General features: G+C 42.2%; 1 protein-coding gene across 1 annotated transcript in view; it reads right to left on the reverse strand.

Annotated features, from left to right (window-relative positions):
• The window catches only part of LOC141139190 (cytochrome P450 2C5-like), a 108,000-nt gene extending 87,285 nt beyond the window's left edge, over nucleotides 1-20,715 (reverse strand). The window contains exons 1-2 of the mRNA XM_073625110.1: nucleotides 20,628-20,715; nucleotides 760-950 (exon numbers count right to left, since the gene is read on the reverse strand). Coding sequence (XP_073481211.1) covers nucleotides 760-936 — 177 coding nt within the window. The 5' untranslated portion in view covers nucleotides 937-950; nucleotides 20,628-20,715. The remainder of the gene's footprint in view (nucleotides 1-759; nucleotides 951-20,627) is intronic.
• Between the last annotated feature and the right edge of the window lie 4,856 nt (nucleotides 20,716-25,571).

A 25,571-nucleotide genomic window follows, 5' to 3' on the forward strand; every position in this document is an offset into this window, starting at 1 on the left:
TTCGGGGTGAACTTTTGCTCAATGCAAGCTGTTTGCCCAACTCTAATACCCGTGAAATTAGCACAGTTTTAGTGTTTCCTAAAAAGCATTAGCAAGTTGTTGATTGGGTAACTTGTGGCCTCCTTCAAGTGAAAAATTTTACATTAAATGTTAAAAGAAAAAAAAAAAAAAAAAAAAAAAAAAAGGAGCAAACAGGTGTGTTTTTTTTATTATTATTTTTTTTTTGTAGAGACATACTAGGTCTCTACTGTAATAACTGCTTACCTGGTGGTTTACAATCTCTCCGACAATGTCAGCATATGCCAGGATGATGCCACATGGAGCTATATGATCTAGGTAGGATTAACCAAGATGGAAAAGAACCCTAACTTGGCAGAATGGCTGAAGATGTCTGCACTGGTGAGTGATCCCTCAAACATCATTGGAGGGGAGGTGATGATGAAGCTAAACCTGTATATCATTTTAGATTTCTAAAAGTACTGCCTAAAAGCAGATGCCAGAAGAAGACGAACATTTCCTTTAGTATCCATATCCTTTTTGTACTCTGGGTTGCCTTAGTTTTACTTTCTTACTGTGTCTGAGTATTGCTGATTTTATGGCCAGGTCTTCACAACTGCCATTTCAGCTTCCAATCAGGCTCGGCCAGTGACCAGTACAGGCATTGTCATTGGGCATTGGAATCAGTGGTAGATCATAGGATACGTTTTCTATGTGTGTGTGTTCAAGCTGTATTTTTTTATAAAAAAGAAGTAATATTACCTCTATAAAGGATTTATGAGGGCGTTTTAGGTCAATTAGGTGTATACTTCCAATGAGGGGGAAAGGTCTAGGTCCTGGAGGGAGGTTTTTGTCTTTCTGTGCCTTCTGGTAAATTGTAGCCAAAAAAAGAACAACAACAATGGACACAAGAATTGTCACTGGGTCCATGGAAAACATGTTTTCAGAAATATCTGGAGAAAAAAAAAAAAAAAAAAACACATATATATAGTTAATGCTGCTAGCAAAGTACTATTTTCATAGTTGGCAATATATGCTGGATTAAAAACTTGGAAGAAATAGACCCCACCCATGAGTAACCCATGCTCTTCCCATAAATGTCATAGGTTCAAACAAACATGAAACTGCTTGTCATAAAAATAACCCAAAATCATCCCAAACCCCTCAACTCTTGCCTCAGTGTCGTCCCACACATCTCACTCATACAGGCCAAAGAAACAGGTGTGCTTTATACACTCACTGGTCACTTTATTAGGTATACCTGGCTAGTACTGGTTTGGACCCTCTTTTGCCTTCAGAACTGCCCTAATTATTTGTGGCATAGATTCAACAAGGTCTTTGAAACATTCCTCAGAGATTTTGGTCCATATTGACATGTAATAGCATCACAAAGTTGCTGCAGATTTGTCGACTGCACATCCATAATGCAAATATCCTGTTCCACCACATCCCAAAAGGTGCTCTATTGGATTGAAATCTGGTGACTGGAGGCCATTGCAGGTTGGCTGTGAAGATGGAACAAATTCTGCATTTACAGTTCAAAGTCCTCCCATTTGGCAATTCCACTGCTCCACAGATATTCACGAAAGTAATGGCGAAAGCTCTTGCTCCACTTTGACTTGAGGTGATCACAGTTATCCCGTATCTAGACGGACAGACAATCTCCTCTCTTTTGCCCCTTCCAAAGAGAATTAGCAGGAAGATCTGGGCAGGGCCCGCGGCTATTTGGAAAACTTGGGTTGGTTTGTGAACCTTTAGAAATTAAACTTCAACCCTGCTCAGGAAGTAGAGTTTTTGGGTAGATAAGCTCAGTAGAGCAGGGAAAAATCCAAGGTTTAAAAATGTGGAGGCCATGTTAGACAATCAGGTAAGAGTCAGAAAGGTTATGTTGGCTTTGGGGACCCTGATCTCGACTATGCCAGCAATTCAATGAGCAAGGCTTCATTTCAGGCCACTTCAAAAGTTACCTCCTGAAGGTGTGGGATCACAGTCCAGAATAGCTGGAAACCATAGTAAACATCCCCACCAGAGCAAAGAGGACTCTTTGGTGGTGGAGGAATCAGACAGACTTGTCAAAGAGGCTTTTATGGTCTTTTCCAATCAAAAGGAAGCGATAGTGGATGCCAGTGCATGGGGGGCCACTGGGAGGAGAATTTGGCCAAGAATTGGGAACAACCACAGGTGGACCTGTTCGCCTCCAGAAAGAATGCCCAACTCCATCAATTCTTTTTACTGAGACAATGGTTGTCTGGGGATGGGGGCCTTGGCGCACCCTTGGAACTTCACCTGTGGTATGCTTTGCCCCCCTTTTCAGCTAATCCTGCTGGTATTGAGGAAGAGAGACAGTATTGGCAATTCCGATTATCCCCTTTTAGCCAAAGAGAGCCTGGTTCTCCACCAATATTCATCTGCCGATCAAACCAATTCTGGCATCTTCCTCTCAGACAGGATTTACTGATCCAGGGTGCAGTAAATTACCCGGATGTAGCCAGGTTAACTCCCACTGCCTGGTATCTGGGGAGGAGCTGTTGAGAAAGCTTTTTTCAGAACCGCCAATATCCACTTTGCTTTTAAGTAGAAAGAAAGTAACTAGAGCAATTTATGCAAAGGTTTGGAAGGTCTACAACGCCTGGTGCTGTTCAGCAAATCTGACTTTGGAAGAGCATGCATCAGGGTTAGAATTCTTACATAATGGTGCAGATAAGGGTTTAGCAGTTAGTACACCTAAGGGGCAGGTTGCTGCCTTGAGAGTGTTCCTGGAAAGGCCCATTTCCTCAGGACCTTTGGTCACAAGCTTTTTTAGGGCTCTTGCTCAAGCCAGACCAGCACCTGCAAAAAGCTTTCCAAAGTGAGATCTAGCACTGGTTCTGCAAACTAACAAAGTTTGACAAACCTTTTAAATCATTAATCAATTTCTAAGAACATTCAAGACTGTTTCTAGTACATTGGCAATAAGAATCAGTGAACTTCCTGCACCATTAGTTAGAGAGCCCTTCCTGTCCATACATCCAGATAAGATTATACATAAAACAGATCTAGGTTTTTTACCAAAAGTAGCATCAGTTCAAAACTGTTCTCAGGACATTATCCTGTCAACGTTTTGCTCTAACCCTTTGGGGGAGAAAGAAAGAAAGGACTTTCAAAATAGAGGTGTCAAAAGAATTTGGTTGCGTTACCTAGGAGGTAACAAAGGACTTTAGGTCTTCGGACTCAGATTTGCAAGGTGCCTATATGGTCAAGTTTGACATTTATTCATCATTACAGACTGGAACTTCTGTCAGCAGGTGATCAAGCATTTGGCAGAAGGGTCCTACAGGCTGTTGCCCCTCCCTAGTTGGCAAGTCTTGTTTATCCTCTCAAGTGCCGTCCTGAAAGAAGTTTACCCCAGGTTCACATCTCTGCGGGCCGCATGGGAATGGCAGCCCATTCATTTCAATAAGCTACCGTGCCTGCATTTCATTTCCACAAAAGAAAAAAAAAGGCGCATGCACCTTTTTAAAAACGTGCCCACGGTCTTTGACCATGGGATTTCCCTGCGGTTCCTGCACACTAACTGCGATTTTGCATGAATGGCAGCCCCATGCATTTCCACTATGATTCCACCACATGCAGAAGTGTAAACCTAGGGTGAGGGAAAAGTTAAGTTAGACTTACCGATAACTTGTCTTCCAGCAGTCTTATAAGAAAGCAACGACCCACCCTTATGTTACGATTTACTGTATTATGCTTGTATGTTCCAGCCTGGTCCGGAGGTACTCTGCTAAAACTTACAAGATGTGGGGAGAAGCCTCCTTTTAAAAGCTTGGTGAAAGAGGAGTTTCCTATTGTCTGGTGGGAGGAGCCAAGATCTCTCAGGGCTGGCTTTAAAGACTCCTGGAAAACAAGTTACTGGTAAGTCTAATTTTTTTTTTTTGGACCATAAACCCTAGAGATGGTTGTGCATGAAAATCCCAGTAGATCAGCAGGTTTTTGAAATACTCAAACCAGTCCGTCTGGCGCCAACAACCATGCCACATTCAAAGTCACTTAAATCCCCGAACATCGGTTTGAACTTCAGCAAGTTGTCTTCACCAATTCTAGATGCCTAAATGCATTGTTGCTTCCATGCGATTGGCTGATTAGCAATTTGTGTTACCAAGCAATTGAACAGGTGTACCTAATGGGGGGCCTGGCCAGCCGCTGAGCAAGATGAACGTCTAACCCTCCAGCTCCACTCAGCCTCGGGACACTCTGCCCTCCACAGCAGCTCACGCCCCCCTCTCCTATACCAGGGGAGAGCTGGTTCATGAGGCGCCTGGATGGTATATCCAGAAAGAGAAACAACTCAGCCCATAAGCAGCGCCACCTCACGGACTTCTTCAAAACGATAATGCAGCACAGCCAAGATGACACCTCCTGCTCCTTCCATGCCAGCAGACAGGCACACACAGGGAGGAAAACAGGCTGCACTCCACAAGTGACTCAGAAGAAATGAACTCAGAACCTGCTCCAGCTCTTCATTTAGACTCCCCCCCCACAGACAGAGCAAAGGAGGGCAGTACAGTCACCAGCGCTTTCTCCCACAAAAGCTCAATACAAAAAGCAACATTGGGATGCTCCTGGGAAATTGCAACACCAGGATAGTGATTACGAATCACTGGCTGCCCACCCAGCCAGTGACCATCCTGCTTCAGAACAAAACACTGAAGCATATGCTCCTTTCCTTGCAGAGAGACCTCCGCAAGGAGCTTTGCTCCTTCATACACTCTAGAATAGATCAAGTGGAGGAATGCACAGACCATGCCAATACCCATCATGAAGTCACTGAGGCCTATCATCAGCACTCTGAGGAACTTAGCTTCCTATGAGCCAAAGTGGCGGACCTTGAGGAAAGTTTCAGAACAAATATAAAATTCAGGGGCATTCCATAAACCGTTAAACCCCCAGATCTGATTCACCATCTACAACTGTTCCTCAAGCTTCTCCCCCAACTCTCACAAGCTGATATCACCATAGATCACACCCATAGGATTGCTAAACCTAATCCTCTTCCAGCTTCTGTCTCTCCCCCTCCCAAGATGTTCTGGCATGCATCCATTTTTCCAAGTGAAAGAAAAAATTATGGCAGCAGCCTGTTCCTACATCAGGATGCCTAATCCCTACTCCTCTGTTGCACTTTATACAGAAGCAAAGAGAGTTCGCCCAAGTCACTGCAATCCTATGAGAGAATAATCTTACAAATGGGGTTTCCTCTCTAAGCTGGTGATGACCTTTCCAAAATCAATCAACGAATATTGAATATAGGGCGTCAAAAGGCTGTTGAACTGGGGTCTAATTTCTACACCTCCACCTAACCTTGATCCACGTCAGACAAGCCCTCGGCAATTCCAACCATGCTGCCTCACCCCAATCTCTGCAGCCACCGCTGCTACAGCTTACACCTTAAGCTGCCCATGTTCCTGGTACAGCAAGATCACTGCATATTAATTTAGTTTGCAATGTTAAGTCCCAAATGATCATCAATCTGAATCGGTTTAGTGATTCTTTGTTGCCAACTACATTTATTCCCCCAAACCACAGGGTGCCAAGCACTATTCTGTGTTGAATAACCTGCTTTACGTTTATTGACTCTGTTCTCTTTTGTTAGTTCTCAAGTTAACTGCATTGTTACATCAAAACTGATAAGCCTGTCATTTATAACCTACAGCGATTTCATAGCCATTGGGTGTGCGAAAATAGCTAGGGTCATCTCTCTCTCTCTCTCTCCTTATGTAGGCTTATCTTGCCAAATATTGATTATGGACATTACTATCACTTCCCTAAATGTTAAGGGCCTCAATTTAAAATGCAATTTAACATGGAAGGAAGCCCTTAGACATAAATCTGATCTTATTTGCGTGCATGAGACCCATTTTTTTGTCCCACAAACCCTCATTCTGCTCCCATAAGCAATTCCCCCACTGCTTTCTTGCAAACTCACCAAAAAAAGAAAGCTTGTGTTTTCATTGCGATCAGCTCCACAGTAGGGGGGGGGGGGGGGGAGATATCATTTAGTGCACAAGTGTTCTATTGCAAACTAAGGCCAAAAGATGGGATACAAGATTTTGACCAGGTGGTACAAAGTTCCCTATATACTCCAGAAAGTGAACCAACAAGTCACAGACAGATGCAGCACTGGGATGGGTGCAATGTTACATTTTCTGGCATTGCCCTAAAAGACAATCTTTTTGGACATATGTGACTGATACCAAACAAAAAAACAATTGACTATTATAAACAGGTCTCAAAACCCTGCAGACTGACTTTTCTAAAATAAAAAGACCACGCTCACAGCCGAATAGCAATCAAGAGACCGAGCAGCATATCATTAATCCTGATATACAATATAAGGGACACTGTCTCAAAGTGAAAAAAAAAAAAAAAAATTAATAATAATAATAATAATAATAATAATAAACCCTAAAAAATAAAATAAACACATAAAATTATATCATAAATAAGCTGTGCAATATTCAAATACATACAGAGCAACAAATTATTTTACTGTGCACCACAAATGTGCAAATCTCAATATCCTTCTGCTCTGGTACAACCCCCCCAAAAAGAAGTAGTGTCATTCATCTGCTGTATATAAAAAGATAACAACCCTTCAAAAAAACAGAAAAGCCTGAAGAATTATATGAAATGCATATTCAAAAACTCTCAAATTTGTACTACATAGTGCCAAAAGATACTCTAACATCCAAAAGCAGTAATTATCAGAAACATACAAAGTCCAATATAAATCAGTGTGAAAAAGAGCCACCACACTCAGGGAATGCAATAACCAGACATATATGTCTATCCTGCAACAGATTAGGCAAACAAAGCTCATATTGAACAATTAAGCTAGTCTCCACCTTGTTCCACCTGTGCTCAACTAATCCCCACAGATGGTCATAAATGCCCAAAATAAAAATAAAAAACCTCCAATAGTGCAGTATCATCCACCTTGGTTCACACTGGTGTGAGGCGGGAACCAGCGTGATTACAGCGCTGGTTCCCGCATCACATCTCTCCCGCAGGCAGTTCACACTGCCTTCTGCGAACCTCTGCAGTTGTCAATACATTGTTAATGACACCCCCAGATCAGTTCACAGATCGCAGTGCGAACTGTGAACTCGCACAGGTATCGGATCACATAGGTGAGAATACCTGCGAATTTAATGCGAGTTCAGCCATTCAGCCAAGGTCATCCGGTGCCCAGGCGAAGATGGAAAACTGCACCCCCCACCCCAAACCCCCCCCCCCCGTGAGGAAAGAATCTGTGTCATTTCAATATAAGAAAATACTTAGAACAAAACAAAATACGTTAGGTTTAATTTGATCATTTAATATGTAATAATAACCCACAGCATTTGCGTCAGTTTCTGCAAAAATAATGCCAAGCAATGTTGCTAGCTTATGTAATAACCCCCAGCATTGATGGGATTGTCTGCAATCCCCATTAGGGATGAGCTTCGAGTTCGAGTTGAACTCATGTTCGACTCGAACATCGGCTGTTCGCCAGTTCGCCAGTTGGCCGAACAGCGAACAATTTGGGGTGTTCGCGGCAAATTCGAAAGCCGCGGAACACCCTTTAAAAGTCTATGGGAGAAATCAAAAGTGCTAATTTTAAAGGCTTATATGCAAGTTATTGTCATAAAAAAGTGTTAGGTGACCTGAGTCCTGCCCCAGGGGACATGGATCAATGCAAAAAAAAGTTTTAAAAACGGCCGATTTTTTCAGGAGCAGTGATTTTAATAATGTTTAAAGTGAAACAATAAAAGTGTAATATCCCTTTAAATTTCGTACCTGGGGGGTGTCTATAGTATGCCTGTAAAGGGGCGCATGTTTCCCGTGTTTAGAACAGTCTGACAGCAAAATGACATTTCAAAGGAAAAAAAGTCATTTAAAACTACGGCAGGCGGGGGGCTTATCGGAATCTGGAAGCCCCCTTTAACAAGGGGACCCCCAGATCCCGGCCCTCCCCCCTGTGTGAAATGGTAAGGGGGTACTTGTACCCCTACTATTTCACAAAAAAGTGTAAAAAATGTTAAAAATGACAAGAGACAGTTTTTGACAATTCCTTTATTTAAATGCTTCTTCTTTCTTCTATCTTCCTTCGGTTTCTTCCTCCATCTTCTTCTGGTTCTTCTGGTTCTTCCTCCGGTGTTCTCGTCCGGCATCTCCCTCCGCGGCGCCAGCGTCTTCTTCCCTTCATCTTCTCGGGCCTCTCCGCATCCACCATGATGGGAGGCTCCCGCTGTGTGACGCTTCTCCTCTTCTGACGGTTCTTAAATAACGGAGGATGGGGCCACATGGTGACCCCGCCCCCCGCTGACGCACGGGGGCTTGACGGAGACTTCCCTGTGGCATTCACCGTGACGTCAGAGGGGGCGGACAGGGAAGTCACCGTGCGTCAGAGGGGGGCGGGGTCACCGGATGGCCCCGCCCTCCGTTATTTAGTTCGTGTCCCATAGACTTTAACGATTTTCCATGTTCAAACAAATTTTTTGCCTGTTCGCATGTTCTGGTGTGAACTGAACAGGGGGGTGTTCGACTCATCCCTAATCCCCATTATGAACTGGCTGGAGTGGTTAACTCTCTGGGGGGAGGTTAATTAACCACTTGAGCTTCCTTCATGGTCAGTCCAGTTTTCAGTTTTTGCTATATAGAAATGAGCTACTTTAACTGGTAATTGTGCGGTCATGCAACGCTGTATCCAAAATACATTTATATTAAAAAAAATTCTCACAAATAAAGCTTTTTTGGGGGTGTATTTGCGCACCACTGGGTTTTTTCATTTCTATTTTATGAACAAAAAAAAGACCGAACATTTTGAAAAAAAAAAATATTTTTTTTTACTTTCTGCTATAAAACATCTAATAATAATAATAATAATAATAATAATAAATAAAAAAAATCTTCATATATTTAGGCAAAAATGTATTCTGCTACGTGTCTTTGGTACAAAAAAAACCCCAATAAGTATATTAATTGGTTTGTGTGAAAAGCTATAGCGCCTACAAACATTGGGATTTTTACTGGAGTTTTTCTTTTATTCTAGTATTGGCGGCGATAAGCGACTCAGTGGGACAGTGATAGTGACACTAAGGCTCCATTCACACTAGCGCGTTTTTTGATGCATTTTGCAGAAATGCATGGGAATTTAACATGGGTTCCTATGGAACATGTTCACATCAATGCCTTTTTGTACCTCTGCGTTTTTGGAAAGGGTCAGGGACTTTTTTTCATGCAAAATGCAGCGTTTTGCATGTAATAGAATTCAATGGACCAGCATCAAAAACAAGTGCAGCGTTTTTGCAGCGTTTTTACAGCATTTTTGCAGCGTTTTGCGTTTTTGGCGTTTTTTTTTTTTTTTTAGATTGTATACAGTCTAAAAAAAACTGTAAAAAAAAAAACGCAAAACGCCGCAAAAACGCTGCAAAAACGCTGCTCAAAAACGTGGCAAGCATCACAAAAAAAACTCCAAAAACTCTCAAAAGCAACATGCATAGATGTGAATCGAGCCTAACTGACACTTTATGGGAACTGACTAACTGCCACTACATCACAAGGCTCGATTCACATCTATGCATGTTGCTTTTGAGCAGTGCTTTTTGCGGTGCTTGCCGCATTTTTGGACACACGTTTTTGCTTCGATTTGTGTTTTTTTTTACACTGTATATAGCTGGTTACTAAGGAGGGGGCCGGGAAGTCAGCCACCGCATTCTTACCAAAGAATGAGTCATCAGCTGTCAGCAGGCCTTCCTGCTGATATATATATATATATTTTTTTTTTTTTTAAATGGTGTGGGGTCTCCCCCAAAATCCATATTAGACCCTAATGCCTTATGCAGCCTGGCAGGTCAGGAAAGGGAGGGGACGAGCAAGCGCCCCCCCTTCTGAACCATACCAGGTTGCATGACCTCAACATGGCGGGTGGTTGCTTCGGGGTGGGGGGGCACTGTGCCCCCCACACCAAAGCACCTTGCCCCCATGGGGACAAGGGCATCTTTCCTACAACCCTTGCCCGGTGGTTGTCGGGGTCTGCAGGCGGGGGGCTTATCAGAATCTGGAAGCCCCTTTTAACCCCAGATCCCGGCCTGTGAATGAGTATGGGATACATTGTACCCCTACTTATTCACCACAAAAAAGTAGTGTAGTGTGAAAAAATACAGTAGACAGTTTTTGACAAGTCTTTTATTAAAAATATCTCCTTCCCCACTTCTTCCTCCGGTCTTCCTCCATCTTCTCCCGCATCTTCCTCCTCCGGGCTTCATCTTCTCTAGATTCTTCTTCCACTCTTCTTCTTTCTCCTGTCTTCTTTGTCCGATGTGCTTCTTCCTCTGCCGCCGCCGACCTCCTCCGATGCTGTGTCCCGCTGATCTGTCTGCACCGATGTCAAGCATGTCTTAGATAACGATGGGGGCATGGCCATCGGATGACATCATCCAAAGGCCCCGCCCTCTTGTTGAAATCACCGCCCAGGGCATGATGGGTCTGTGACATCACAAGGGGGCGGGGGCCCCTGGATGATGTCATCTGATGGCCACGCCCCCCATCGGATAAGGGTCTGGTATGGATTTTGGGGGGACCCCACACCATTTTTAAAAAAATTGGCATGGGGGCTCCCCTTCGAATCCATACTAGACTCAAGGGCCTGGTATGGACCTGGGGGGTGATGTTCTTTTTTTTTTGCAATTTTTTTTTACATTTAGCTGTCAGCGGGGAAGCCTGCTGACAGCTGATGACTTATCGGTACGTGGTGGCTGGCTTCCTGGCCCCCTCCTTAGCAACCATTTTAATACAGTGAATGTACAGCTAAAAAAAAATACAAATCACAAAACGCAAATCGCGGCAAAATCATGTCAAAATCGCGGTAAAAATGCAATAATTGCATTTTGGGTGCAAGCATTTCGCAAAACGCTGCATTTTGCGGGAAAAAACTCCGACACTTTCCAAAAACACAGAGGCACAAAGTTGCATTGATGTGAACGTGTTCCATAGGAACTCATGTAAAAAAAATTCCCTACATTTCTAAGGCCTGGTTCACACCTATGCAGGTTGCAGTTTGCAAATTTCAGGTGCATTTTGCGTTTTTCAATACACATTTTTCATCCAGAAAAGAGCAAAAAAGTCTCTACGCAAAGGACTTAGGCTGGATTCACACCTATGCAGTTTTAGTGCTTTTTGCATTTTGCAGATTTGCTCTACAGTCCATTTAACATGGTTTCCTATGGAACACATTCTGTAGTGCAAATCTGCAAATTGCAAAAAGCACTAAAAATGCAAAGGTGTGAATCCAGCCTAGGGCTGGATTCACACCTATGCATGTTGCTTTTGAGCATTTTTGGAGGTTTTTTTTCATGCTTGCCACCTTTTTGAGCTGCGTTTTTGACGCGTTTTTGCGGCGTTTTGCGTTTTTTTTTTTTTTTTACATTTTTTTTACTGTATAGTCCAAAAAAAAAAAAAAACGGCAAAAACGCATCAAAAACGCACCAAAAACGCTGCAAAAACGGTGCACTTGCGTTTTTGATGCTTGTCCTCCCCTAAACCGCCCCTAAACAGCCTCCGCTGTTTGTTCAGTGTGAAAGCCCGAGGGCTTTCACACTGAAGCGGTGCGCAGGCAGGGCGGTTAAAAAAGTCCTGCAAACCGCTTTTTTGGAGCGGTGAAGGAGCGGTGTATTCACCGCTCCTGCCCATTGAAATCAATGGGACAGCGCGGCTATACCACGGTAATACCGCAGCTATAGCCGCGCTGTACGAGGGATTTTAACCCTTTTTCGGCCGCCAGCGGGGGTTAAAACCGCACCGCTAGTGGCCGAATACAGCCGCAAAAACGACTGTAAAACAGCGCTAAAAATAGCACTGTTTTACCGCCGACGCCCCCACCGCCCCAGTGTGAAAGGGGCCTTACATGCAAAACGCTGCTTTTTGCATGAAAAAAGTCCCCGACCCTTTCCAAAAACGCAGAAATACAAAAAGGCATTGATGTGAACATGTTCCATAGGAACCCATGTTAAAAAATTCCCATGCATTTCTGCAAAATGCAAAATGCATCAAAAAACGCGCTAGTGTGAATGGAGCCTAAGGCTCCATTCACACCTATGCATGTTGCTTTTGAGCGTTTTTGGAGGTTTTTTTGTCATGCTTGCCACATTTTTGAGCAGCGTTTTTGTAGCGTTTTTACAGCGTTTTTGCCGCGTTTTGTGTTTTTTTTTTTTTTTTTACAGTTTAAAAAAAAAAAACGCCAAAAACGCATCAAAAACGCTGCAAAAACGCTGCAAAAACGGTGCACATGCGTTTTTGATGCTGGTCCATTGAATTGTATTACATGCAAAACGCTGCATTTTGCATGAAAAAAAGTCCCTGACCCTTTCCAAAAATGCAGAGGTACAAAAAGGCATTGATGTGAACATGTTCCATAGGAACCCATGTTAAAAAATTCCCATGCATTTCTGCAAAATGCAAAATGCATCAAAAAACGCGCTAGTGTGAATGGAGCCTAAGGCTGAATTCACACCTATGCATTTATAGTGCTTTTTGCATTTTGCAGATTTGCACTACAGAACATGTTCCATAGGAAACCATGGTAATCGGACTGTACTGCTAATCTGCAAAATGTAAAAAGCACTAAATCTGCATAGGTGTGATTTAGCCTCAGGTACTGAATTAAGGGTTTGGAAGTGCTTAACAGAACTGCTGCCTCTACCAATTACTTCCACTAGGTGGAGTAAACAAAATGAAGAAAAAACAAAATAGATATGGCGCTGTTCTATTGCTAGCAAATAGGTTGGAGGTATGGTAAAATAAAAATAACAGTAACAAAAATAAATGAAAAAAATGTTACATATATACACTGCTCCCTTTGGGAAAAATCATAAAAAATAAAAGAATAATTCACAGAACTCCTATTAGTAAGTGTTGCCCATAGGCATCGATTACGTGAAACCAAATAAAACAAACGGTGCATATAAAGTGTGGTCTTTACATAAAAGACAAACAAACCTGGGTGTGTGATCTTTGGTGTGAAAAATCAATATATGTAAATACCCATTTGGGGTAAGATGAACTAATGAATTAAAACTGATAAATTAAAACACTAAATACTGTGCATGCCAAAACAATCTAAAGTGTAATTACAATAACCGTGCATGCCAAAACAATCTAAAGTGTAATTACTATAACCGTGCATGCCAAAACAATCTAAAGTGTAATTACAATAACCGTGCATGCCAAAACAATCTAAAGTGTAATTACAATAACCGTGCATGCTAAAACAATCTAAAGTGTAATTACAATAACCGTGCATGCTAAAACAATCTAAAGTGTAACTACTGTTTAGAAAAATAACAAGCGGATTGCCTGTGTGTACAATTCTACAATGACCATTTCATATAAATAAAGTGCTAATAGAAAAAACATCAGATGGAAGATTTTTTTTTTTTCCACCTGTTTTGGAGACCACAAAATTTTAACAGCACATGGAAACCTCAGTTGATTACCGGTCATTGACCCAGAGATAACCTTTCCTATTGGGAATTATGGCATCCTACAGTGAATTATCTAATCTAGTGCACACCCCTTTACAAGTGTAAATTACAAAATAAAAAATATAAATAATATATATAGATGTATATAATACATGTGATGGATATTACTGAACCAAATGAATATAAAACACCAAAAACACAGTACATAAAGTGACTCAGTGCCAATACTGCTCATATGATAGTATACATCAATCCCTGTGCAGTGACTCCACAAAAACAATGTATAACATCAAAGCTAATGACAGTCTTTGAGTGTCACACAATACCTATGTGACTATATCAAATAAAAATCTGGGAAAAATACACACACGTGTGCAAAGTGTCTGTGATCGTGGTCAGAAAAACATATCAAATGTGCCACAGCAAGTTCTTTTTCATTCCAGGAGTGTAATTATCTTCTATCAAGTCCTTCCACCATGCCTGCGTGTTCAGTGACCCCTCTCCCAACGGACAGCCACTCACCAGCTCCTCATGCCTCCACTTTCGTATGAGGCTATAAAGCATAGATGTTTAGGGCTACTGGCAAGGGTTAAACAAATTCCATCCGGAGGTACGTTCCATATGTAGATTAAAGAAAACTCCCAATAGTGTGATATTGTAACAATTTAATAATACACACCACAAATCACACTCCAAAAGTTCCACTCACATTGTGTATACAATTTAACCACCTCAATACAGGGCACTTACACCCCCTTCCTGCCCAAGCCATTTTTCAGTTTTCAGCGCTGTCGCACTTTGAATGACAATTGCGCGGTCATGTTACACTGCACCTTAATTAAATTTTTATAATTTTTTCCCCACAAATAGAGCTTTCTTTTGGTGGTATTTGATCACCTCTGCGGTTTTTATTTATTGCGCTATAAACAAAAGAAGAGGGACAATTTTGAAAAAACACAATATTTTTTACTTTTTGCTATAATAAATATCCAATTTTTTTTTTTTTTAACAAATTTTTTCCTCAGTTTAGGCCGATATGTATTCTTCTACATATTTTTGGTAAAAAAAAATTGCGATAAGCGTATATTGATTGGTTTGCGCAAAAGTTATAGCGTCTACAAAATAGGGGATAGATTTATAGCATTTTTATTATTTATTTATTTTTTACTAGTAATGGCGGCGATCTGCGATTTTTATTGTGACTGCGATATTGCGGCGGATACATCGGACACTTTTGACACATTTTTGGGACCATTCACATTTATACAGCGATCAATGCTATAAAATTGCATTGATTACTGTGTAAATGTGACTGGCAGGGAAGGGGTTAACACTAGGGGGCGCTCGAGGGGTTAATGTATGACCTAAGGAGGTGATTCTAACTGTGGGGGGACAGGACTGACTGGGGGAGGTGACCGATCGCTGTCCCTATGTACAAGGGACACGCCATCGGTCTCCTCTCCTCTCTGACTGGACGTGGATCTGTGTTTACATGCACAGATCCACGCTCCTGCTCTGTTACCCGGCAATCGCGGGTGCCCGGCGGACATCGCGGCCGCCGGGCACGCGCACCGGGTCCCGAGCGACGCAGCCCCCTAGTGGCTCGGGAGGGCGAGGACGTCATATGACGTCCTCCCAGAACGACAGAAGCCTCGTCCAGCCGTCATATGACGGTGGGCGGTGGCTTAGCGGTTAAAAGCACAGCAAATTCCACAGCAATCTGTATAACGCAATAAAAACACAGCAGCTTGGATCAACCTCCTAGGGGATATGCGGTCACGGCGGACCCTGCCACAGCCGGCGTCTAAGAAGTATCTCTCACCCTCTCCTCGCCTGCCTGTCAGATGGACCCACCGTCTCCCCCGTTAGGTGAACCGCAGAGCTCGCTTCCTCCTGTCACTAGTACGTGGTGTTTATCCTTCGCTTGGTGTTTTATATTAATTTGGTTCAGTAATATCATTACATGTATTATATACATCTATATATATTATTTATATTTTTTATTTTGTAATTTACACTTGTAAAGGGGTGTGCACTAGATTAGATAATTCACTGTAAGAGGTGGGAGTAGTTCTGGAGATAGCGCCACGGTTTAATTCTTCACGTGGGGTGCAGTGCACTAGTAACACGTCACAGATTTAAATATTTCCTGTTTATCTGATACGCACCAAGTGGCAACTATAGTTAGGGTATACTAACCGGTGATAATCAATATCGAGGTTGACTTTCCGAGGCGCAGTGGTGGGGAACCAAGTATAGGGTGGATATTATACCTAGGAGTACCGTTTATTAATAGAATTATGGCATCACCTTTAAAAATAGAAAATCTGTGAAATCATTTTGTATGAAGGAAATGTGGAAATCTATTACAGAGCTACACCGTAGCAGTGATTGGATAAAGTGTTGACCACGAAGGCGGCGTAGGGCGGAGTCAGCATACATCCTTGCATCATTTCCTGTCACAGGCGCTGGTCTCAGCAATATATGCCTTTGTTAATCCTACCGTATGTGAGTACCTTTCTATGCGTTTGTATAATAAACAGTTTGATACAGTATTACGCTATTCGGGCTCCCTCTCTCTCTTTCATGATGTTCAATACATAACGGAATCTTTCCATAATCAACACTAAGGACGACTATGATCCTACATTGCTACACAGTGGCACATACTGTGGATGTCTTTGACCCCAGGAGGGGGAGAAGGATCTGGTGAGTGCAGCCGTAATAGGAGCACGAATTAAGGCACGCACGGTGTGTTTGCTCACTGAAAAGTCCATCAGATTAGAAAACGGATTTCTTCACTGGCACAAGAGCACTTTATAACCTATAATTTTTCCAGCTATCTGATGTTTTTTCTATTAGCACTTTATTTATTTATATGAAATGGTCATTGTAGAATTGTACACACAGGCAATCCGCCTGTTATTTTTCTAAACAGTAGTTACACTTTAGATTGTTTTGGCATGCACGGTTATTGTAATTACACTTTAGATTGTTTTGGCATGCACAGTAGTGTTTTAATTTATCAGTTTTAATTCATTAGTTCATCTTACCCCAAATGGGTATTTACATATATTGATTTTTCACACCAAAGATCACAGACCCAGGTTTGTTTGTCTTTTATGTAAAGACCACACTTTATATGCACCGTTTGTTTTATTTGGTTTCACGTAATCGATGCTTATGGGCAACACTTACTAATAGGAGTGCTGTGAATTATTCTTTTATTTCTTATGATTTTTCCCAAAGGAAGCAGTATATATATATATATATATATATGTAAAATTTTTTTCATTTATTTTTGTTACTGTTATTTTTATTTATTTTTATTTATTTTACCATATCTCCAACCACTATTTGCTAGCAATAGAACAGCGCCATATCTACTTTGTTTTTCCTACATTTTTCATCCACTGAAGTCTATGGAACCAAAAAAAAGTCCCTGGCCCTTTCCATAAAATGCACAGATGTGAACTACATCCATGGGAAACCATGTTAAATGGACTGTAGTGGGTTTCTGCAAAACTGAAAACACAAAAAATGCATAGGTGTCAACCGGGCCTTATACAATGATCAGTGCTAATAATATACACGGTCACTGTACTAATGACACTGGCTGGGAAGGGAGTAACATCTAGGGGCAGTAAAAGGGTTAATTGTGTGCCTAACAATGTGTAATGTGTGCTGTTTTTTTTTTTACTACCGATCGTTTTGTTTCTTATCACTGTTTTGCATGGAAAAGAAAAAAAAAAGTGACGGTTCCCTGTGTACAGAGCCCTGTGTTGATTGTCAACACAGGGATCTGGGCTGTGATTGGACACAGCCGGTCAGCAGGTCCCAGCCATGAATCATTGGCTGGGATCTGCTGACAGACACCCACTGTGCACAATGACAGGGGAGTAGGCGGGTGAGGGAATGCGCCCAAAAACCCTAAAACAAGCAGTGACGTATGGGTACATCTCGGTGTCTGTAGCTGCTAACCAGGGCTGGACTGGGACAAAAATTTGGCCCTGGACTTCATCCAGACCGGCCCACTTTAATTTTGCAAACACACACAAAAACAGTATATAAACTATACACAATTGCGCAAAAAAATAAGTAAAAACATTCCACTGTATGTATAAACAGCTTTTTTTTATTATTTAGAGAAAAAGATGCATTCCATCATTACAGACACCTTTAGAATGAAATGTGTAAGTTACACTCCGTTCAATGGCAGGTGTCATAAATAAGCAAAACAGTTATAAATAACATCTTATGTTTGAATAGAATATTAACAAGAAACAGTTCAAACAATAACTTGTGGGAATCGCAAACATGAAAACAGAGGGAAAAATCCACTCTAACATACAATGCAAATTACCAAGGCAGTATTAACGGCTAACCATACAAAAAGGTCCAAAATCGCTGTTAGGGCCTATAGAAGAAGCTTAGAAAACAATTCACTTTTCTCTGCAACTTTGTCAATGATCACTTCAGAGTCAAGAGAGCAGAGGTAGTCCTTTTCTGTTGACATCAACATAAAAGCTTCCAGATGCTCTTGTGATAGCTTGGTTCTGAGTCTGCTTTTGATGAACTTGAGTGTTGAAAATGTACGTTCACAAGCAACCCGAGTGATGGACAGGGTGAGTAGGAACTGGTATGCAGGACCTAGGAGGTGGTAGGCATTTAACATTAGACTGAAACTCCTGAGAATCTGGTAGCAACACAGCGGGCATTCTTTACATGAGGAACACTTCTTACACTGGATTTCAACCTGCTCATCTTCACTCTCATTTTCCAATGTTTTTACCTTATATTCATCTAGTGGAGACATTTTTAATCTTTCCCACTGAAGAGCAAAACTGCTTAATTCACACTGTAGATTCTCAGCACTTGCTTCACTGTCAAACTTCGACAGACATTTGCTAAGTTCTTGGAACATCAGTGGTGAAAGAGACGAGGACTTTAACTAAGTGAAGTTTCTTGGGTCCAGAAATGCAAGGTCAGCATAGAGTGTGCCATGACTCAGGAACCTTCTGTGCAATGTCTCTGTAGCTGTGTCCATTATTTGATTGTGTGTTGTGACTTCATAAGCCTTTTCTGGACTTGTGATCGTTTCAGCATGAGCAATCTCTCCAGGCATGGTTTTCTTCTTCCTGTTTCTTTGTGATGGCAATGTAGACTGAACTTCCAGTTCTATCTCTTTGTCCTGCTCCTGCAATTTTTCATTTGCACACAGAACAAATTTCTCTGCAGCTGCGCTAACTGAGGCAAAATCTCTTGACATATTTTTAAGACTTTCATGTGTTGCCATAACCATTGTATGAGCAGACAGTATATTCATCCCCTGTGTTTGAAGCTATTTGGACAGTGGTGAAGTCTTCTCAAATATTCTGAGGAAGGTTTGTGCTGTCAGTATCATCTCATACTTCAGCAGAGCTTCTAAAAATCCCCGTGCTTGAATGCGAACAGTCGTTTTTAAGGTAATATCTTCTTGTATTGCTGTCAATGCAAGAATGACATCCACATAAAGACAATTGTCTGGATATGCAGATGATCCAAACACTTTCCTGAGAGCGTTATCCTTGGCCCACCACCGTGTCTCTCCAATTAGTGAGAGTTGTCTCTGGTGCTTGTCTTGGCTCTCACTTTCCCACACATTCATTGTTTTATATGACTCACGAAAGAACACTGCAATGTCATTAAGCACTGCAAAAAGTGATCCACATTGAATTACTGTTTGGGTTGTGTCAGCCAAAACTAGGTTAAAAACATGGGCACCAAACATGCACCAAACATGCACTTGATTTGGTGAAAATTTGGCACCAAACATGTACTTGATTTGGTGAAAATTTGGCACCAAACATGCACTTGATTTGGTGAAAATTTGGACATCTGAGTAGAAAAGCCTTTGTAGCGGCCTTGCCTGTTAGAGGCACCATCTGTAGCTTGTCTAATGCACTTGCTCAAGTCCAAATTGATCTTCTCCGCAAGCTCAGAAACAATATCCACAAAATATTGTCCAGTAGATTCTTTACACTTGGCAATGCTAATAAGCCTTTCATGAATGGTATCTGTAACATATCGCAAAACAATAGAACACTGGTCTTGTGAGGTGATGTCTTGTGTGGTGTCAATCTGCACAGAGAACATTACGGCATTCTTTATGTCTCTCACAATGGTCTTCTGAATAAGGTGCTGAATGGTGTCAATGACAGAATTAATGGTTCTTGCAGACAGTAACGTAACCAGGGAACCTCTGCCTTTTGCCCCAGTCTGATGAAGCTTCTTAGATTTTTCAATGCATTCTTTTAAATGATCTTTCAGACAGACATCCTTCTTGCTTAACAGGAGTATAATCTCTAAGAAGTTACCATGATCAATATTGCTGTCATCAAGCATGTATGCAGCCTCATTCTCTGACCTATAGCTAAGTCCTCTTTTGCCAATCAATTTTACAACATCAACTACAGGCTCCAGTATTTGTCGCCTCTTTCTGATTTGTTCTCTGTGTGAGGACAGCTGACTTCCACTAAGTAAATTTTTAACGTCAGATTTAGAGGCATTTAAGAAGTATGCTTCTGCACAGGTTTTGTGTGCCATGCTGTTTTCATGTTCCTCCTGATCCTCCTGATGCACATGTTTCCAGTCTGTCATACCACTTATGAATGGAGATATGTCAGCTAACTTGGCAAATGCTATGCAGACAGAGTATGTACAATGTAATGCATGGCGTTCTTGGCAGTAAGTAAGCCACCGTCTATCAGTGCCATCCTTGCACCAGAACACTCTCTGTACCAATGGATTTCTTGATGTTTGTTGCGGATGATAATAAAAAAATATCTTCAAGTTTTCCTGGTGGGGACGAATGTAATAATCAACGTTTTCCTCTGTGATTTCACTTTCCTCTGTGTATGTTGCCATTTCTACACTCTCTCCTTGGTTTACATCTCCTCTGTCATCTACTCTCATGTGTTATGTCTTCTCCTCTCTCTAATCCTCTGTCTTTTTTCACACCTTCTCTCTTTTGTCTACTCGCCCGCCTCATGCTCTCTCTCCTTTCCACTCTCCTCAATTGTAGGAATAATATGTTCCAAAAAGTCCACAAATCTTTATGTTTAAAAAGGAATAAAAAATTAATGTCTGACTTACCACAGCAGCCAGGCCTGCGCTTCTCTCAGCTTTTGCTGACGTTCTAGCAAATAATACGTCTAGTTTTACACATTTAGTGGCATCTGCCTCAAGTGCTTGCTTTTTTTTTCTCTTAACTTCTCAGCTCCTCCTTTATGTTTAGTCTTGTGTTTTAACATGTTTGTTGTTGCACGTCACACCTAATGGGTTTAGTTAAAGTGTAATACATTATTATACATTTCTCTAGAATTTCAAAACTGCTTATATACTTCTGGAGTAAACTTCTATTAATCTTATGTTATTATCTAGGGTATTAACGTTTGAACATGCAATACAGACACATAAATACCTGTCGTGAATTGGCAAAAGAATTGCAAAATCTAGGACAGGGCAAGTGATCTGGAATAGATTGTTGCATTGCAGATTTTTGCATCTGCATTTTCCAAATACAGCAATGTGCCATTTGAAAAGTTTTCTTGGAAAAGTTTAATAGTGATTTTAACTTTGTGTATTTTATTATTTTGCAGATTGGGAATGGAAATGGTGATGGATATCAGTGCAGATTGGGAAGAGATAGATAGGAATTAGAAAGGATATAGATGGGATTAGGGGCTCCTCAGCTAAACAGTGAGTTTAATGATTATTTTGCTGCCAAGAATGTCAATGGCTGTCTCAGTGTAAGGAGCTATAGAGCTGAAGACACTAGTGCGACAAATAAGTCTTGGCATTGGGATCGCAGAGCTGGTGAAGGACTAGGGAAACGACTATTGGATGTGAACATTGTTGCATGGGAGATGGACCATAACAAATGTGCCTGGATGTCATAGGTCTCAGCACAGAAGATCTGTTACACAGAGTCATTCTACATTTGTGGCTGATGGGACAGGGTCAGGGTCAGCGACTGTCTAATTCCACTCAGTACATACTGCACATCTCCCAGGTTTTTGGGCTGGAGCACCCCTCCCCCTCCTCATTACCTCCTATTTAGTGGCCACCAGTGATTAGGATGTATCCCTTTCAGTTCTCCCACATAGAGGAGTTCAGCTCCCATGGTTGAGACAGAGGATCTTCCATTCTATTACTAGTGTAGGACCCACTAATTCGGGGTACTTTGTCGCAGTAAGTGGGCTTAGCACTATATGACCATATAGTGTGACCAAACCCCCGTATTTTTTGAATATGTTCAGGTGTTTTTAACTAGCCCTGCAGGAAATGTCATTCTTGTATGTGTGCGCTGTAAAATATTTTGTACTGTTTATAGGTCTTACAGCAGCACCATCTTGAATTTAAATGCATTGTATGGTGTGCCCCCCAAATATGTACTTGTATGTTGTAATAGGCCCTGACCAGGTTTTTGGGCTGGAGCACCCCTCTCCCTCCTCATTACCTCCTATTTAGTGGCCACCAGTGATTAGGATGTATCCCTTTCAGTTCTCCCACGTAGAGGAGTTCAGCTCCCATGGTTGAGACAGAGGATCTTCCATTCTATTACTAGTGTAGGACCCACTAATTCGGGGTACTTTGTCGCAGTAAGTGGGCTTAGCACTATATGACCATATAGTGTGACCAAACCCCCGTATTTTTTGAATATGTTCAGGTGTTCAGGTGTTTTTAACTAGCCCTGCAGGAAATGTCATTCTTGTATGTGTGCGCTGTAAAATATTTTGTATTGGATGTCATAGGTCTCAGCACAGAAGATCTGTTGTTACACAGAGTCATTCTACATTTGTGGCTGATGGGACAGGGTCAGGGTCAGCGACTGTCTAATTCCACTCAGTACATACTGCACATCTCTCTGTTACACTCCTGATCTGCTTAAAGGAGAAATCCAGCCTGAGCTTGTTTGGCTGGGCTTCTCCTGTGGATCACAGGAGTGCAATTCGTTTTACACTCCTGTGACCCATTTTCAGCAGAGAGTGGGCTGAAGTCTGCTCTCTACTGATGTCACAGAAATCAGTCCAGGCACTGTGTCATCATGACAATAAAGTCTGGACCTGCCAGGTACTTGGATTGATACCCGCCTCAGCCTCTCAGAGAGCCACGGAGAGCCTGAGACAGCCACTCCCCGCTCGTCCACAGCTCAGCACTCCAGTGAGCAGGGAGGGGCAGAGTAGAGTGCTGCTGATTGATAGGCAGCAGCTCTCTGCTCGGGGAGCTAAGAGAACCGAGCCATCAGCGGTGTTTGATGGCTCGGTTCTCAGTGCAGAGGTGCCGGGAGACAGATGCAGCATCCACCTAGGTAAGTATAAAACAGAAAAAATAAAAAAAAATAAAACATACTTCTCTTTTAATGAATTAAAAACTTGGCTGATGGTTGTTGTCAGTTTATATTACACAGAAACTAGCCTTTTACTTCATGATGCAGGGAGCTCCAAAGAGTGGCAGCAACAGCAATGGTAGCAGTACCAGCTCCTTCTCCAGCCATACCCCAGCCAATATTAAAGAAGAGGACTGCAGCCCAGAGAAGGAGAGGCCTCCAGAAGTGTCCTGTTCACCTATTTCCAGGGAGATATCAGCTCAGTGGTGGATGAGCACTTCAGCAGAGCTCTCAGCCAACCCAGCAATGATTTCCCAAGCAGTGCTGCTGCCAAGAATGCCAGTACTGCCACTGGTCACTGATGAATTCATGTACTGCCACTGGTCACTGATTAATTAATATACTGCCACTAGTCACTGATGAATTCATGTACTGCCACTGGTCACTGATGAATTAATGTACTGCCACTGGTCACTGATGAATTAATTGGTCAGCCTTTAATTCATCAGTGACCAATGGCAGTACATTCATTCATCATCAGTAATCATGACCAGCGGTGACAGTACATTAATTCATCAGTGACCATGATTACCAGTGGCAGTACATTCATTCATCAGTGACCATGACCAGTGGCCGCAAATTCATTCATCAGTGACTATGACCAGCAGTGGTACTAGTAAATTCATTCATCAGTTACTGTGACCAGTGGCAGTAAATTCATTCATCAGTTACCGTGACCAGTGGCAGTAAATTCATTCACCAGCGGCATTAAATTATTCATCAGTTACCATGACCAGTGGCATTAAATTATTCATCAATTACCATGACCAGTGGCATTAAATTATTTATCAGTTACCATGACCAGTGGCATTAAATTATTCATCAGTTACCATGACTAGTGGCATTAAATTATTTATTAGTTACCGAGACCAGTGGCATTAAATTATTAATTAGTTACCATGACCAGTGGCATTAAATTATTCATCAGTTACCATGACCAGTGACATTAAATTATTCATCAGTTACCATGACCAGTGGCATTAAATTATTCATCAATTACCGTGACCAGTGACATTAAATTACTAATCAGTTACCGTGACCAGTGACATTAAATTACTAATCAGTTACCGTGACCAGTGACATTAAATTATTCATCAATTACCGTGACCAGTGACATTAAATTACTAATCATTTACCGTGACCAGTGACATTAAATTATTAATCAGTTACTGTGACCAGTGGCATTAAATTATTCATCAGTTACCGTGGCCAGTGGCATTAAATTAATAATTGACCAGTGGCATTAAATTAATATTAATGCCACTGGTCACGGTAACTGATTAATAATTTAATGCCACTGGTCAATTATTAATTTAATGCCACTGGTCATGGTAACTGTGACCAGTGACATTAAATTACTAATCAGTTACTGTGACCAGTGGCATTAAATTATTCATCAGTTACCATGACTAGTGGCAGTACATTTACCCCTACCCCCTACCCCCGCCATGCTGCATATTAAATAAATCACAGACACTCACAGTAACAGACTCAGTTTATTATTAATCATGCCATGCAGCCTGCATCCCGTATAGCATCTGATTAGCTTATTTAGTGCTTACTTGTCTGTGCTGCTGTCTGTACTTGCTGCAACTTGTAATTTTCTGGTTCCGAACCTCCTCCTCCTCAGCGGCGCTGGCTCGGCTCCTCGATTTGGTCCCTGTCTGTGCTGCTGTCTGTACTTCCTGCAACTTGGAATTTTCTGGTTCCGAATCCTCCTCCTCAGCGGCGCTGGCTCGGCTCCTCTTGGTTGCAGTCTTGCAGGCAGGGGCAACTGAGCTTGGGCAGCAGCTCGCTACTCTAGTGATGTCACGGCGCCAGGACAAGGAGGCTGTAATGTTAGGGGGAGTGACGAGTGAGTAGCAGCGTCACGATGATGGTGCTTGTGTGCTGCCGCCCGCCGGGTGCAGGAGCGGAGCCGCCCGGCGTTATTCTAACACAATACAGACACAGTGACACACTGACAACTGGCCCACTGAGCCAATCAACTCCTGGTCGTCCCGATGGCCAGTACAGGACTGCTGCTAACTGCAGAGGGTTGGCAAGTGGTTAATACCAATGGTATTTGTAATATGCAGCAGGAAGGGGGTTAATGTACCACTACTGGTCACTGATGCATTAGTGATCAGTGTCAGTTGATTAACCCCTTTGTGCTGCATTAGTGGCACCAGTGTCAGCAGCATAAAGGGGTTAATTAACACTGACACTGGTGCCACTAATGCATCAGTGACTAGTGGCAGTACATTTACCCCCTTCTGGCTGCATATTACAAATACCATTTACCAATAACTCCTCTACAGATGGCAATCTGCTTGCTTGATACCTCTTGCTCTAGTTCGCAGCAGCGGCAGGCAGCAACACTCTACGCTCCTCTCGCATCCCGCCTTCCAGCCGGCCTCTCAGTGACGTCACACTGGCCGGGACTAGGAAGCGCATGTCAGGCGGGGATTACTCTGGTCTTAGACTTGTGCCGGGTGCAGGAGCGCACTCTGCACATGTTGTAGCTATTATCTCTGTAGCGCGGCCCATGTGTGCAGACAGGTTTTAGCAGCACACTGCCGGCACTTCTCCTGCGCCCCCCCTTCCTCCAGTAAATGGTCCCGTCTAGACATTTGCAGAATTGAAAAAAATGTTTTGTTTCAATTTGT

Source organism: Aquarana catesbeiana, linkage group LG04, assembly GCF_042186555.1.
Source record: "Aquarana catesbeiana isolate 2022-GZ linkage group LG04, ASM4218655v1, whole genome shotgun sequence".
Lineage (NCBI taxonomy): Eukaryota > Metazoa > Chordata > Amphibia > Anura > Ranidae > Aquarana > Aquarana catesbeiana.